The sequence below is a fragment of the Hesperophylax consimilis genome, chromosome 21 (assembly GCF_061612785.1).
Source record: "Hesperophylax consimilis isolate HC1 chromosome 21, BYU_Hcon_1.0, whole genome shotgun sequence".
NCBI lineage: Eukaryota > Metazoa > Arthropoda > Insecta > Trichoptera > Limnephilidae > Hesperophylax > Hesperophylax consimilis.
The window spans coordinates 20,732,694-20,749,190 of NC_142856.1; the positions used below are offsets into that span (position 1 = coordinate 20,732,694).

Here is a 16,497-nt window from a genome sequence, read left to right on the forward strand (position 1 = left end):
TCTAAACACTACTGGCACTAATAAGAAAAAACTTTGAATTTGAATATTATGTTGTGTAGTAGTAGATGTTATAGCTTAAATTTGTGAAACATACAAATTAACATTGTCCTACTCGTTATGTTATCGTTAATTTACCTTGCGGTTTTGTTAGGGTTGGCAAAATACCTTATTTATCTGACCAATTAGGTAACACCTGAATACTTAATTCCGTCAGTTAATATAAATTGATACAACATGTAATGATATCGAGGTTTCATCGTTATTAATAAAACAAAACGATACGCCAAATAAATTTAATTTCTACGAACCTGTTCGTCAAATGGACTAAGAATAGAAACCGATCTCTCCAGCCCTCCAGAAGTCGGATTGGTACCACTCTCCTTCCTATCGTGATCCTTTGGTTCTCTACCAGTCCTGTACTGCCAAGGGTCTTCAAATTCCGTCTTGCTAGACCCGCGATCAACTAAAGAAACTTGAGAGCTTTGATTAGTGTGTCCGCTATAGTGATTAGAATTCTTATTCCCTTGGTTTCTGTAAGTCTGATTCAGGCTATTTTGGCTGTTTTGAGATCCATGGTAGCTCTGGCTGAGGATGCTAGAGTTTGTGTGGGAGTTGTTGGTGACAGGGTATGAAGGGTGGTAGGATTGGGCGAGGCTGTTGGTCGTCTGCTGGGACCCTTGGTTGGTCTGGAGCCCGCCGCCATCGTACACGCTCTTTAGGGTCCTCAGGGACTTCGGTCTTTCTGCTGGGGTAGGTCGCTGGCCAACCCCGTCAAGGGTCGTGGTGGACCCCTTGAAAAGGCCTGCAACAAGAGAAAAACATAACATTAGCCAATTAGTTCAAACAAGCCGTAATTCTTTCTTTAACAGCGGGTCAAACTTTATCATTGTGAAATAACTACGATGATAGATAGATTGGACACGTAGAACGGATGGATGGAGAAAGAAGTACAAACAAGTAGAACACCTCCTTGAAGACATGCCATTATCAAGAGACTACGATACTAACTTTGGGTCATGTATTACATAAAACGATGTAGGTTAGGAGCGAAGCAAGGAGTGTATGCCCTCTGCTGACAAAGGAAATGGTTATTTAGTTACAAAAAGAATTCACAGATATGTTTAATATTGATAAGCCAAAGATGTATTTTTCAATGAACGATTGAAAAAGCTGTAAGTAAAAACCGTTACTTAGAAAGATTAAAAACACTAAATGTTTACCTTATTATTAAATGACACCGGTCAGTCAAGTAATTCACTAAAACCATCTGAATAATCAAATTTAAAAATCAACGATCGACTTTTTAGATAAGATGAAAATAAACTACCCATCTCATCTGAACACGTTAACGTAAATGAAATAATGTAAGTAATACAGCTCCATACGAAGGGACCTCTATGAATTAGAATGTAAGCATGTCAACACACCTGACAAAAACCATTACTCAAGATAACCACGTAGGTTACATTCAACGCTTTATCTGTGGCCATTGATCTCGCTTGGTCCATAGACCTTTCAAAAAATGAAACTTCACCTATTGAAATAGCTACTATTGTTAAAATGAAAGACTTGCCCAACAACTAACACAAGTTTCCGTCCATTCAATTCGTACGGGTGTGACCTTTTGTTCACTGTTTATAAATATTATGGTGAAATTACTACTGTTTTACAAAACTTTAAGATTTTAATTAATATTCATACGAAAATAATAAAAACTACCAGGCACTCCTAAGTTGTAAATATTTTTTTGGTATTAAGCAATTGAAAACGTGGAACAATAATAATGCAGCATTTGGAATTAAAATTTTAGAGCTGATATTGGTTAATCTAAAAAATCTTAAAGTCTGTGCAAATTTCCTGGGGCTAGAGCTCATAGCTCGGGAGTTTCTGCTGCTACGGACAAACACACAGTTTTAAGAACATACAAATTTTTAGTGGTTTATTTTGCGGTATTATGCCGTGTTTGCACATTTGCCCTGATGATAGACACTGTAACAATCATAAAATATTGATACCAAGTCGGACTATAAAATGTATGGTGTTTAGTAACGTGGCAAAGTTCGCAAGGAATTTAGTTAGTTTCGTCGAGCGTAACAAATACTAAGTAATGAAAATAATTATTACAGAGCAGTACAGCAGTGTAATATATATCATTGCAAACATTTTTTTTTTTTTTTTTTTTTTTTTTTTTTTTTTCTTTTCTTATTAACACATAGATATAATGATATCCTCACTGGGATCTCCCGTGCTGAGGATGTCATTTACATATTATAATTTAATTATAAGAAATTAATATTACAACAAAGTATAATGTAGTATATATATATTTTTTAAGTAATTTTAAAATAAGTAAGGTACTGTTTTTTGGTATAGTTCAGTTGATTCTGTTTTAGTCTGTGTTTGATTTCAGTAAATTTTCTATTTCAGATCTTCCTATGTTAAGTATCCAGCTTTTTATTTCAGATTTAAATGTTAAAGTGTTGAGGTTTTTGAGTGTGAGTGGTATTTTGTTGTAGAGTTTAATACTGTGATATAAGAAGCTTTTTTGCCCAAAAGTTGTATTTGTAATTATTTGTTGGATAAGTTTTTGATCATGAGATCTAGTGTTTCTATTGTACGTGTTTGTTGTTATTTCTTGTGTTTTGTGTTTATGAATGTAAATGAGTATAGTTTTAGAATATAGTTGTTTAATAGACACAATAGTGATTCAAAACAACATTGTTAGCGATTACTGTCTAAACAAGCCGTCACGACGGTGGTTGGTATTTCAACCGGTGTTTTGTGACCGATTTAGAAAGATAATGTAATATCCCGTGCCAAGATCCATCCGAACCAACGCAAGAAGAAACTCCCCCTGCTCAGGACTGTCCGGCGTCTTTAAAGAATTTGACAAAGCCTCCACAAAACATTCCATCAGAAAGTCAGTAACAACCACTACATCTAAATAACACTCCTTCAACTGTTTCACAAGAAAGACGGGAGAGGTTTGAAGGCAGGTCACACAGACAAACCACGTTCAATAAAGGAACTGCTGTAATTACTCAAGGCTAAATTTTAAACCATCTAGATATCGTGACATATTTAGCAAGAGACCGAGACTCTTCACTTATATTCGGTTCCATTTTGTGAAAAAATGGCTAAACTAACTAACTAACTAACCATCACGCCGTTTCCCCGCAGGGGTAGGCAGAGAGGACGGACCGCCAAACAACTCGGTCTTGGCACACACTTCTTGCCTCATTCACATTCATACATCGTCTCATACATACTCTTCTATTATTCTGACATGGCCCGACTCGAGTATCTGATTCACTTGATCGTGCCATGTCTTCCTCGGGCGTCCCCGACTCCTGCTACCATTCGCATTTGCATCATATATCCTCCTTACACTCCTATCTTCGCTCATTCGCTCTACATGCCCAAACCATCTAAGCGTCCGTTTCTTAATCTTACTCATTACGCTTAAATCAGCCTTGCACTCTTTGCGGATCTTCACATTCCTCACACGATCAAACATGGTTTTACCACACATACGCCTCAGGGATCTCATTTCAACAGCATTTAATCTAAATGGCAACTGAAAAAATGGCAACAAATATATAATATAATGTTTCTAATTTAACTTTTAATTCCAAGGTGTAAAATAACTGTATGGTCGAGAATTTATATATCTTGCATCTTCGCTTAAAGATATATAGTACCAAACTTTTTCAGGCCAATTTACTGTTCAGAACCTCTATGAAATCTGTCATGTTGGTAAAAGCAACTTGATTGCTTATTTAAAAAAAAAAACTGTTTTGGAAAAGGCCAAATAACCAATTTACATCGCTCTTGGGAAGATTGAATCACAACGTTATGTAAAGATGATTATTTACTATTATAATAATTATAAATAAAGGTATTGAGTGTCTAATAATAACGGTATATACTTAACAATAGTGTATTTAAAACACCATTGTCAAACCAGAAGTCACATTATGATACAGAGAAGATGAGTAGTGAGAGGACTTATAAACAGTAACAAATGGCTGTCGGTAGAAAGCGAAGTAAAGAATATAAATAAAAATATGATGTATATTTAAACAAGTTTATAGGCAGCATAACGAGCCATTTAAATAGGACATTGCAGTGAATTACAGCAGTAAGCAGTCTTCATGAATCATTGAATTGGTTATTTACAAGAGCATTGGCATTAACAAAACGTTTACACAAATATACAATGCACTCAATCAAAATGATTTATTTTGAGTAGACGTTTACTACTTCCGATATTCCTTTTCCAAATAGACAATACAGACCTCTCAGAGAATGCTACTGGCAAATTATGTTTATTAGGTGAACGATCGAAAATAAATATAATGTGTTTCTCTTCCTGCCCACAAAAGATCAATTATCAAAATCTACCTACGCAGGAACAGCAAATTTCGTCAATCAATACTATAGCCACCAACTCTGAATCGAAGATGAACATTCACATCAAAAATGACAACGATATCTTTTACGTATAACAAACATGCCTAGTTGGGTACCTAAATAAACACATTATATATTTAATCATAACTTAGGTCAACATTATTACACGCCAGCCATGTGGAGCAATTGAACAAACATAGTTGGAATATTTAAAAATATGCAGATAGGAATTTTTCACCCAATTGAATAACGTTTTGGAAATAAGGCCATGGGGAATGTATTTCTAGCTTCCAACTTGTGGATATGTAGGTTAACGAATCGATTTGATGAACGATAAAGATGGAAGATAATTTGATTTCATAAACAATGATGCAAGATCAATCAATATACTAACGAAATTATCTAAGCCTCTTAACGATTAAAATATCTGAAATAAGGTGTAGGTATTAGATACCTTTTGCAAGGTACAGAATCACGATTGTTTCTTAATGTTTTTTTGTGACATCTACGATTATTAGCTACATAAGATAGCATTATTTGTATAATATCAGCTAGGATCACACCGTCTGGGCGAGTAAATGGACTCAAAGGTTAGAAAGAAAGGTTTTTAATTCACCTAATTAGGTAAGTACTTCATTTACACTGACATTCAAGGGGTTCCCAATATGTCGATAGAGTGGCAAATGTCGCTCAATAATTACGTTTATGAATTAAGAAAAAAATAATCATATCGTTATTTTAAATTAACATCAACAGATAAAAAAATAAATATTCTGATTCTTATCTGAATGAGGCGGTTTAATGGTCAAAGTTTTGAAGAATTAAAAAAATGTTCGGACTAAAATATTGAAATATTCTTTTGTAAATAATCGATCCCCATGAAAATTAGAATAAAAAGTAGACACCATCCGCAAAAAGGTTGAGTTGGAACCTTTGACCTTGCGGGGTGTGAAAAGACGAACATTTTTCAGTTTTCGAACGTGTGAGTGTGGCTTTCTGCTTTGTAGCCACAATTTTAGTGGATGTGTAAAAATATAAAAATATTTATTAGTTTTTTTGTTTCCTTTTACTAAACACTCATTGTTTGTTTGCTTTAAAAATGTTTAATGGACAGAGTGCAGTTAGTTCCACTATTTAATGTGTGAATTAGTATCTAGTAAAACCTTAACAATTATTCAGATATTCCAGAATAATAGTCCATGAGAAGAAACTCACTGAGGTAACTAGAAGAACTATTAACAAAACACAGCCACCTCGGCGGTCACATAGGGACAGTTTCATGGAGTGGAGGGCACCAACAGCTGTAGGAAATGTGAATGATCCATCGAAATCCATTCATCTAAGGTGAAAATATTTATTCCAATCGGGAAAAAGGGATGCTTAGGTAATTGAAAACCACGTTGTTGAAACACGAGACATGACCAAACACCAATGAAAATTCACGTGAACTTTATTATTAAGACTGACTAGTGAAAGGAATAAAGTAACACACGGGATATGGTACAATAAGTCCACAGTGTTAGTACGTATGGGAACTATGCAGTAATATACAATGTAACATAGTCAGCATATTCGTTATTAATGATGTAATAGCACCAGAATTTTAAAAATTCCAACATAAAACAATACATAAATCTAAAATCAGCCTACCTTGAAGATAGGCAGAGAAAACGATAGCAACGACATGAGAAGACACTCAGACTGTAATCTTTAGCATGCCAGAGCTAAACATTATGTTGATTTTATTACCAAAGGGCTCGTAAATCTGCCTGATGGTCACGAGGAAAAGTTAATGATGTTTTATGCATATCTTGAGGTTGGCTTAAATATACAAATGGGCTGTTGTAAATCCGTTTAAGCCCGTAAGTCCTTTGGATATGGTTAGGATTTATTGACGAAAGTTTCGGATTAATTAAAGAATACATAAATGTTTTGCGCAAAGACATTCAAGTTTTATGTATGATCCTAACTGTACGTCATTTTAGATTTTTATCCTGTACTTTCCGAGTAATATAAACTGTCGGTACATCTGGTTGTCACGTTAGACAAAAGAAGCATGACTGTGGATGAATCCTATCGACTAACGGGGTCAAGGGAAATGCGGCTATTTTATAGGTTGGCTGGTCGGTGTACGGTTTCATCTCAGGTAAGTATGCATTTTACCACGACGTGGATAAGCAGTCATACATAAATAGTGTGAACACGACAATTTTTAACGTATGATATAAATATATCAATTTTACTTATTTTACCCGGCTTTCACCAGAGTTAAACTAACTTTTTTTAACAATAATTATTAAAAATATGGAATATTCTCCAATTACGCATGGCAGTTAAATCGATATTTTAATACTCAAAAGTTAGATTTACTTTGTTCTGAACTGCTAACATGCAGATAATATCACGATTGTGACGAAAACAATTTTCACCTACCAAAAACTACCCTTTTCGATATATTGACAGGTCATGCCATATTTTCCAGACAAGGCTATACAATATTTATAGGAAGGGTATTTAGATAATACAATATTTATAGGAATGGGCTTTACATTGGGTCCTTAGGGGGTTCGACATCCCAAAAACCGGTGCGTACTTATACTCGTGAGAAGGTATAAATATAGACTTCCTTCCTGAGTAGAAGATACTCTCGATATCGTTCTAGTGACAAATAATTGGCTAGAATAAAGTTTACGTATAGTTCCCATCAGGACTCGGACCATAGGCCCATAGTGCTATTTCTCATTTCACCTCATTCCTTCAACAGTAACCCGGTCCCCTTGATATTGTTCACTAGGGTTGTCATCGGATATTTGGCTACGTCTTCTAGTTACACAATATGTTTTCCTGCCTTGTTCCCATCAGGGCAGGATATTGTCACCATAGGTGCATTGGGGCCTCTTCATCCTCTTCACATATCCTGCATCTATTGGAGTTTTCCACTCTCAACAGCTGCAGGTGTCTTCTGGGGTAGCCGTGTCCCGTTAGTAGTCCTAACAATTCCCTCACTAAGTTTCTGTACATATTGAGTAGTTTTTCTAGTTCGTCTAGGGTCCAGTCCTTTTATGAGTAATTCAAATTTATCCAAAATAACAAGAAAGTGTTATAAACGAACACATTTGAATAGTAATAGAATAGAATTAAATTTGAGTGATTAGCCAGATAGGTGCTCCGCAATTATAATCTTTCGTCTTATCTGTCCTCTCACTCAATTCTTTTAACACTCCCAAATTGGGGTTCAATAGTTCCACAAACTTCAGACAATAATACCCCTTTTAGCTGAATATTTTCTTTGAGGTTGTAAGGAGTGAACAAGAGAACATGAGTCTTTAGGGACTTTTAGTAGGAGGGAGTAAAAGCAACGATTGGCAGGAATACAGACAAATCCATGATATGTGCATGATCCAGTGTGTAATCATTCCACTGTAAAACAAATCACGTTATCAACTTTCCATCCAGGTGCAAAATAGTGAAAAAAATGCTCATATATACCTGCATGCACATTGCACTACAGTTATAATAATTGCAGTCATTGAACAATAATTGCAGCAAGGATCGCTTTAGTACAGCAAAGTACAGTAGGAATTATGATTGTTCGAATAAACAATGCAACAGTACTGAGGCAGATTGTCTATTGTTGCCAGTTGGGATATTAAACAGGGCCCAAGGGCATTTCCATAGATAATAATGGCAACATTATGGTTAGCGAAGGTATTTGACTTATTAATTCAGGAGATTCGGTTCCATCGAGAGCCGCAGAACACTTAAGGCATAAGGTTAATGACTTGAAGAGAATGATTGAAAACAAAGCATTACATAACGGTACGTAAGTACCTACATACATGGAAAGATATTTTAAAAGTTTCACATCTATATAAATTATTAAATATAACCTTTAACATAACATGTATGGTAGGGTGTCCCAGGACATAAGGAAGATTTTTTTTTCATGAATTTAAATATGCATACCCTCTTATTTTATTCCATTTGATCCCAATAACTCAAAAAATAAATATTATTTTGATTAAACACCGGCAACACGTGCCGACTTGATGCCAAACAAATGGTAGAGAGTTAATATGGAAGGATCTTCAACTTTCATTTTTGTCGGATAAATAAAATTTAAAAATGCACAAATGTTCAATTATGTAGTATTTTATATTTAAAAATGGTTTATTGATTAAATTTTTTCTTCGTAGTTTGTTTTTTACAGTCAGGATAAATCTTCCCGTGTTCCTGAACGCATCGTAACAAAAATAATTTTTGTTCCTCTTCGACCGTGAGATTAAGTCATGAAAATCTTGCACTTAACAGTTCTTTCAGCTGTATCATTCACTACCCTCAGCGGCGACACCTTCTTTTTGACTTCTTGATACGAAGCATTATTTGACCACATCGTAGGGAATTCGTTAAGAAAACTGTTTTCAGACGATCAAACAAATACTTGCTCTTGACTGAAATGAAGTCGTAAATATTTTTCTCTGAAAAAAAAGTCACTAAATTATGATATGAACAAAAACCTCAATACAAAACATAATTTAAACTACTTAATAAACTTACCATACAATTTACCATCAAGATCTTCCTTCGATGGGATGTAACGTTTGTCATGGGTTGATAAATTATTTTTTTTTGATATTTCGAGCATTTTTATTTTAATTTTTTGATCCACAGCGTCGTCAAACAGCGATAAAATAGATCCTTCATCGGTCAAATACCATAACTGCTTACTGAACAGAAATAAAGCTGCCATTGAGATGTTTTCAGCATTTTTTTCTTAAGCCTTCATCGATTTCAAAAAGCACAAGTCCTGGTAAGGTGCTTTAACTGCTATAATACATTTTAGCCATGGCTTGACATAGGATGTTACTATGACATTCATACACATAATTGCCTGTGCAAACGTCTAAAAGTGTCGCCTTATCCTTACCGGTAAATTTAAATTGCGCACAAATTAATGATATTTTCAAGGAATAAAGCGCCTTTGCCATCCATCGAGCACCTGGAGGCCGAATCTTAATCTGAATCTCGCTGTATCTCCTCCTAAAACTATCACACAGAGCTCTAAAAACTCTCAATAGTCATCTCCAAGTATTTTTGTTGTCAGTGCAGTACGGTAAAAGTCAAGCAAATCATCGATTTCGTAAGCAGTTAGGTGCAATGTGAGATTTTCTCTGTAGCACTGAATTTTATCGGGATCAACATTTTTACAGTTATCTCGAAACTTTTTGAAGAGAGGTATGTCAGGACTTGTAGTCACTTGACTGATTTTTACTTCAAACGCAGCTTTTAATACCAACTATGGCTATATTTGGTATATATTGACAGTTAAATTCACTTTCCGGATATTATAGAACCAAACTTCAAGAACTTGTCAATTAGATGGCAGTTTAGAACCCTATATTTGGTGTTTTACGACTCCTATTAAAAATATACTCTTTTTAGAAGTGCGTAAATCTAACAACATCTTACCTAAACGAGTGATTTTTGTTTACTAACAAAATAGCAAGTTACTACACGCTCATCAACACGTTTGCTCGCTGGCGTCTTAATGTACAAGTACTGACATCTTTCGATGCAAGTCGGCACGGGTTGCAGTTGTTCAAAGTAAACGAAATTTTTTTTTAAAGTATTTTGTCATTATAAAAACAAAATTAGAGGGTATGCGTTCAAAAATAACAACTTTAATTTTTTTGGGACACCCTAATGTATGGGCTTTGTTATATATATTTAATTATTTTTGTTATTATAGTTTTCATTGTCAAGTTCTAGCACTATTTTAGTTGTGTTTTGAATTCTTTAAAGTTATTATTATGTTATAAATACTTGGATAAGCGCAATGACAAAATAAAATTAAAATAAATCAATTACCTAGAGCACGTTAATGCGGTTAACAAAAAATGTAATTATTACGTGTTTCGGAAAACATTTATCAAGATTACCTAGATTGTAAATATATGTTTCGTGGAAAATTTACATTACTTATTTCATATAGAATGAATGGATAAAAGCGGATATTCAGATTATTTTACTTGGAGTATTATTATAAATTGAATCGCACATTGCACTCAACAAAATAATGTGTGCGCTAAGCCATCGAAATTATTTCAAAACCGCGATGACGAATTTCTATCAACTTTTCGCATGAATGCTAAATGCAATATAATTAACTTGTTTACGTACTGGTTCGTATACTGGTAGGTATCTTGAAATATTAAATTAATCACAAACACATAAGATGTGTAATGCTGAAATAGATTACTAATCGATGTGATATTCCAAATGTAAATAGTAGGTAGGATTGTCGATGAATCACGCAGATGCGTTGTTGATATTGAATTATATCTAGTACAAAAGAGTACACAGACTGAATTGGTCATCTCTTCATCTCAATTCAATTGTATTCTCAGTGGAGGTGCCTTTGTCCTGTGTCTGTATCTGTTCTCTTGTCACCCGATGGTGACTATTTAAGGCAATTGGATCTGATTGATGAGGAACAATCATTTGTCTCAACAACCCTGAAGCAGGTCAGCGACGGCCAAACTACATCGAAACGAGACAAGTTTTTTAAAGAAAATTACAAAAAAGGGAAGGGAAGTAAATGGGGAAGGGGAAGAAGAAAAATACCTGGCTATATACACGGAGAAAAATGAGTATTGCTGATTTATTAATCCTGTTAAAAGCGGTACAGCGGGCCGTTTACTAATAAAATGTTAGTACTTTCTGAATATATCGGAACACGTGTTCATGCACCTGCGTTCGCCCAGTTAATATATAATGACGAAATGCAAAAATATGATGATTTTTATGAACATCGGAGTCGAGTTAATGCATTCATTTTACACATGAAACATTTTAAATTCATTCGTTAAGAGCCTGCAGTCCCGTTTTTTCGAAATATTTAAGATTCTGAATTTGAATAAATTAGCAATATTTTATATCAGTAATTTTTCTCCTTGTAGGTTTGGTCAACTAGCACTGCTACAGTGATGTTTCAACGATACGGATATTCAACGGTCGAATACTCTAATACTCAAGAGTATCTTCTACAGTGAAATTATCGCTATTTTGAATAGAAAACGTGTTAACTTGATGTTATAAGTTTTATCACTACTTAATATGCAGATATCGTACTCGAAAACCTAGTGGCTCCAAGTCTCTTTCATGCGCTCTAATCACCTTTTAATTATTAGTTTTATTACATGTCAAATTTGAGGATGATGTGTAGAGGATCTTTTTAAAGAGAGGAAGGAGTGAACATAGGTCTTGAAGAAGCTCATGTTGTAGGAGGGAGGAAACACAGGGGCCTGCAAATCGTCCCACAGCCGAGTTGTTGAAACGACCGAAAATAATGTATAACGAATGCGAAAATAATGTACAGTATTCTTACAGGCTTGTGCATTGAGCATGGTACACAAAAAAAACATTTTTCCACAGAAAACACACAAAGGAAGATACAAAAAAATACGGAAACGTAATTTAATAATATAACGTATATACTCACAATTACCCATGAATTCATCTGTGCACTTCGATGTATTCGTTCACCCACTTGCACACGTATTACAATGAGATAAATAAAAATATTTATCGCAATAAATTCTCACTGATAACGTGAAACACTAATCTTGGATACACCGCCAAAAATTTCCTCTATTTTTAATGATAATTCACTTAGAAAAATATATATTTTTAAATTGCATTATTTATCAGTTATCACCCGATGTTTTGACACAACCGCTAAAAACTATAAATTGATTATGAATAAACTGAATTATTTCACGATAAAATACTAATTTGATAAAATATTGGATCATGAAGTTGTTTGACGAGTTTCTATGTAAAAAGCATCACCTTTGGTATACCGAGAAACAATGCACACTTGAATTGGCATTTACAAATAAACATTACTCGGTGGTTTTGGTAAATCCCGTAAAAAATTCTTGGTACCAACGCAATGTATATTTAACCGGTTTTAAAAAAATGTTAAATTCAGCCTCACGTAAGAATAATGCAACAATGGAACTTTATATCCTTAATTTAAGACAAAAATAATATCGATGTCTAAACAATGAGTAGAGTTTTTTCACTGTTTTTTGTGTTAAAAAAAATAATTAAGGTAATTTTAATTTATTTTTATGTCGACGAGTAAAGCAAAGTTTTTTTTTTAATTCATATTTTACTTTATTTTTTGTAGAGAAATCTGACAACAAAATAATTTTTTTTTTTTTTTATATTTATCACAATGTTTATCATCAACTACACGTAAACAGGAAACAATTAATTACTAACAGACATTAAAAAAACTATTATTTTAAACGCAATAAAACGTTGTTGTCTCGTAAATTTCCAACTCAATAGTATTTGTTTGTCAATTAAATGGCATTTTATAGTACACGAAAACTAAAAACACAATTGGCAATCCTTTATTAAGTAAATATAGGTACACACGGCGTATTTCAACAATTGAAAAAAATCTTTCTTATAACCGCCACTTTAATAATCAGTATTCACAAATGTACACCCAATTCGACAACTGAAAAATTCGTTCTTAGAACTTCCTTAGTAAGTGTCTATAAAGGTACACACATAAGTGCATCATATTTGAAAAATCTGTCTTATAACCGCACACTTTAATAATTAGTATTCACAAATGTACACCCAAGAGTATAATATTTATTATAATTCGACAACTGAAAAATTCGTTCTTAGAACTTCACTTTAATTATTAAGTGTCAATAATGGTACACAAATAAGTGCATTACATTTCGACCACTGAAAACATATTATACCGAAATCGGAGTCTTCGAAAACGTATGCGCAGACGTCGATGCGCAGAGTGACTGATAAGAAGCGACAGACCACATTATTTCGCATACTGTGAACACATGTTCATGTTAATAGATTATACCAGCATACTATCTATGTGTTCTGTATTGTATTGTACGTACGTATATTCATAATATTATGTAAGTGTATAAGACCGTATTGAAGTGTGTCACATTTGATCAGGGTAATGCCAAAATATACTTAGCAAACTGTCCGCTGTATTTTTTTTTAACATTAATTCCACACAAAAGGCCTTGAGGAATACAATTTCCCTCAGGGCTCATGTCGTATTTAGCGATGCTATGTGAATAGTATTATTAAGGAAAGGATGGAGAGGATGTTCTGAGAAGGAAAATGGTATAAAGGGTGGGTAGGAATCTGGGTGTCATCTCCCGCAGTGGCTGCCGCCAAGACATTAACAATCACCACCCCCCTTGAACCCGACACCCCTGCTAAGTCACCAAATGCAGCGAACCACATAGATTGACATATGGTAGGGGTGTTGGTTTTCCAATAAACGATTCCCGGGACGAGGGTACTAATACGTGCCTCCCAAATGGACAAAACTTGTATAAAACCAAATATTGTGTTGAAGACAGAGAGTTTAGTAGAGATATTAGACAATTATCTCTAACACAAACAAACTACTTCTAACTGCAAATGCATTTTTATATTTTCAATTATCATGTTTCATCTCTTTGGCTTTTTCCTGGTTTACAAAAACATATACTTTTTATGGTTTGTAGATATTACCACTCTGGACTTGGCACATGGTTGATATTTAGTAAAGGTTTCATGCTAACTCAACACAGTGACTATTCAACACACTTTTAAAAAGTGATATAAAGTCATAAAAAAGGATGAAATTTTTTTTTTTTAACCTAACCTACATAACCTTGTTAGTAAAGTTTTTGTTTCATCACTTTCCATAACGTTATATAACTTTTTAAAGAAGTGATGAATTATCATTTTGATTTTTTATCCGGTCAACTTAGTAAAATATATTTCTGTTTTAAAAATATTAATATTATTTTATAATGTGCATTTTTGTGTACATCTTTATGTGTTTTTATGAATTGCATTACATGTGGTTGTGCATGTACAATTACATGCAGGTTATACATACGTACATGTAGATATAACCTAACTAACTCAAACCAACTAAATATAATAAATTCTTTCAACTTTAAAAGCACCCAATGACGAACTACTAAAAAGTACTTTATTGGGATTTTTCTCGTTTGTTATACCGTTCCACGATAACTGAATACAGTGACAATTCAACACACTTTTAAAAAGTGGTATAAATTCATTAGAAACGATGAAAAATATTAATTTAAACCTAACCTAACCTAAATAACTTTTTAAAGATGTGATGAATTATCATTTTGATGAGTTATCCGGTCACCTGTAATACTATATCTATTATATTATTTTATTTTTTAAATAAAAAAAGATATAAAGACACATAAAAATCATTGCATTTTGTATATGTCTAATTAATAGTGAGTTCTGGCTTCTAGAAATTTTTTGTGTGTTGAAATAATCTCGAAACGTTATTCACATTATGAGTATCGAATCATTTTTGGAAAATCATGAAGCAACGTTACCAATAACAGAAAGCGTTGCAGAAATTATAATATGCAATGCAATGACAGAACCTAAATCGATTACTTAAATTAAATCCATCCCTGATTTTGAAACAGATATCATTTCGTGACATAATAACGAAAGTCTGCTTCAGTCGGCGATGGTTTTCCTGTAGATGATTTTTGTCAAACCGCCAATCTACCAATTTCTTTTAAATCTCCCTAAAAATACTAAGAACTCACTTTTCACATCGCATCAATATCTATAGATTGCACTACCTACTAACTTATTAGCCATATTCCAAGAACACGATTACGTATTTTCTTTACCGCATTTTATTCGGGCTTTTCGTTGCATTCACATTTTCAAACTCATCGTCCAAAAAATGTATGTAGCAAAAAAGTATCTAGGTAAACACATATTTAGCAGTCCATGCTTATGAAATATAATAATTTCGATTGTCGGTGCATGGGTGAGTGATTCCTAATTGTATTCCTGCGTAGTGCGTAAAATTATTCAAGTTCAATTAACTTTTAATTTAAAAAGTATAAAATAAAGTCGCTATCCGCGTCTGTCTGTTTATGCGCTTAGTTCTTCTAAAGTATGCAATGGATTTTGATATGGTTTTCACTATCATTTAGAAAATTTCTTCCGGAAGGTTTTCATATATAGCACATGCATATTATATTTATATAAAGTAGAAAAAAATCGAAGTTTTGTAATCAAGTAGTAAACAAATATTTTCGGGCTCTTACATTGCTAACGCTGGCTAAACATTATAAGATACATCAAAATAATGTACTACGGAATTGTTTATCTTAAAAAGGCCTACAGAAAAGTCTGCGAAGGTATATGTCTATTTCTTAAGGATAACCCCCAGCAATGCTGGGTACACGTTAGCTAGTATCAGATATGCGATAAAGTATGTACCAACACCATTTTCTTAATAAATATTCGAAATGTGTATTTCTTTTATGTAAATATTTGACAGATGATTAGATGAAAAATTAATAGTGTAAAGATACGTTACTGAGACAACGCGTGTGGTTTCAATAAACTAGGTCTAATGAACATACACGTAGAAAAATGAGTGTTTCTAATTTATTAAGAATATCTTTACATTATTGGTAGTCCGGTTAGAAACGGGCTTGCAGGCCTTGACGAATGAATTAACAAGTTTCCTAATAAACTTTTAGTAAATTACGAATAAATTATCAAAAACCCGAATATTTTCGCATTTCGTCATGCTGTGTTATCAAGCCAAATGCACGTGTTCCGATGTCAGATATAGGTATAGCCTGCAATCCCGTTTTTAATCGGATTATCAATAATTTGAAGAGATTCTTAATAAATTAGCGATTCTCATTCTTATTTCATTTGAACACACTAGATTCTTTGAATGGCTATCGTTTTTTCAAAAGCGGTGTTAATGTTTTTTTCGAGTAGTTCATAATATAAAGCGTCTTGTATTTTTATAATAATGTCACTGGCGTAATTTTTCAACATTCGAAAGCTAAATTTCTTCTTTTGCAATGATCCTGATACAAATATATTTTTTATAAATACTTTCAGCTTCACAAATCCAACATTATCAATAATATTGCCCGATTTTTCTTCAGTTTTAAATTTAGTTCATCCCTGATCAGAATATGCTATGACTTCACATAA

General features: G+C 33.5%; 1 protein-coding gene across 4 annotated transcripts in view; it reads right to left on the minus strand.

Annotated features, from left to right (window-relative positions):
• Positions 1-16,497, minus strand: part of LOC149413720 (uncharacterized) — a 210,177-nt gene that overhangs the window by 14,508 nt on the left and 179,172 nt on the right. For all 4 annotated transcript variants that reach the window (XR_016304190.1, XM_089644517.1, XM_089644516.1 and 1 more), the window contains exon 12: positions 309-802. Coding sequence is in view for 3 of the 4 variants with exons in the window: in XM_089644517.1 (XP_089500643.1) it covers positions 309-802 (494 nt within the window). In the remaining variant the exon portion in view is untranslated. The remainder of the gene's footprint in view (positions 1-308; positions 803-16,497) is intronic.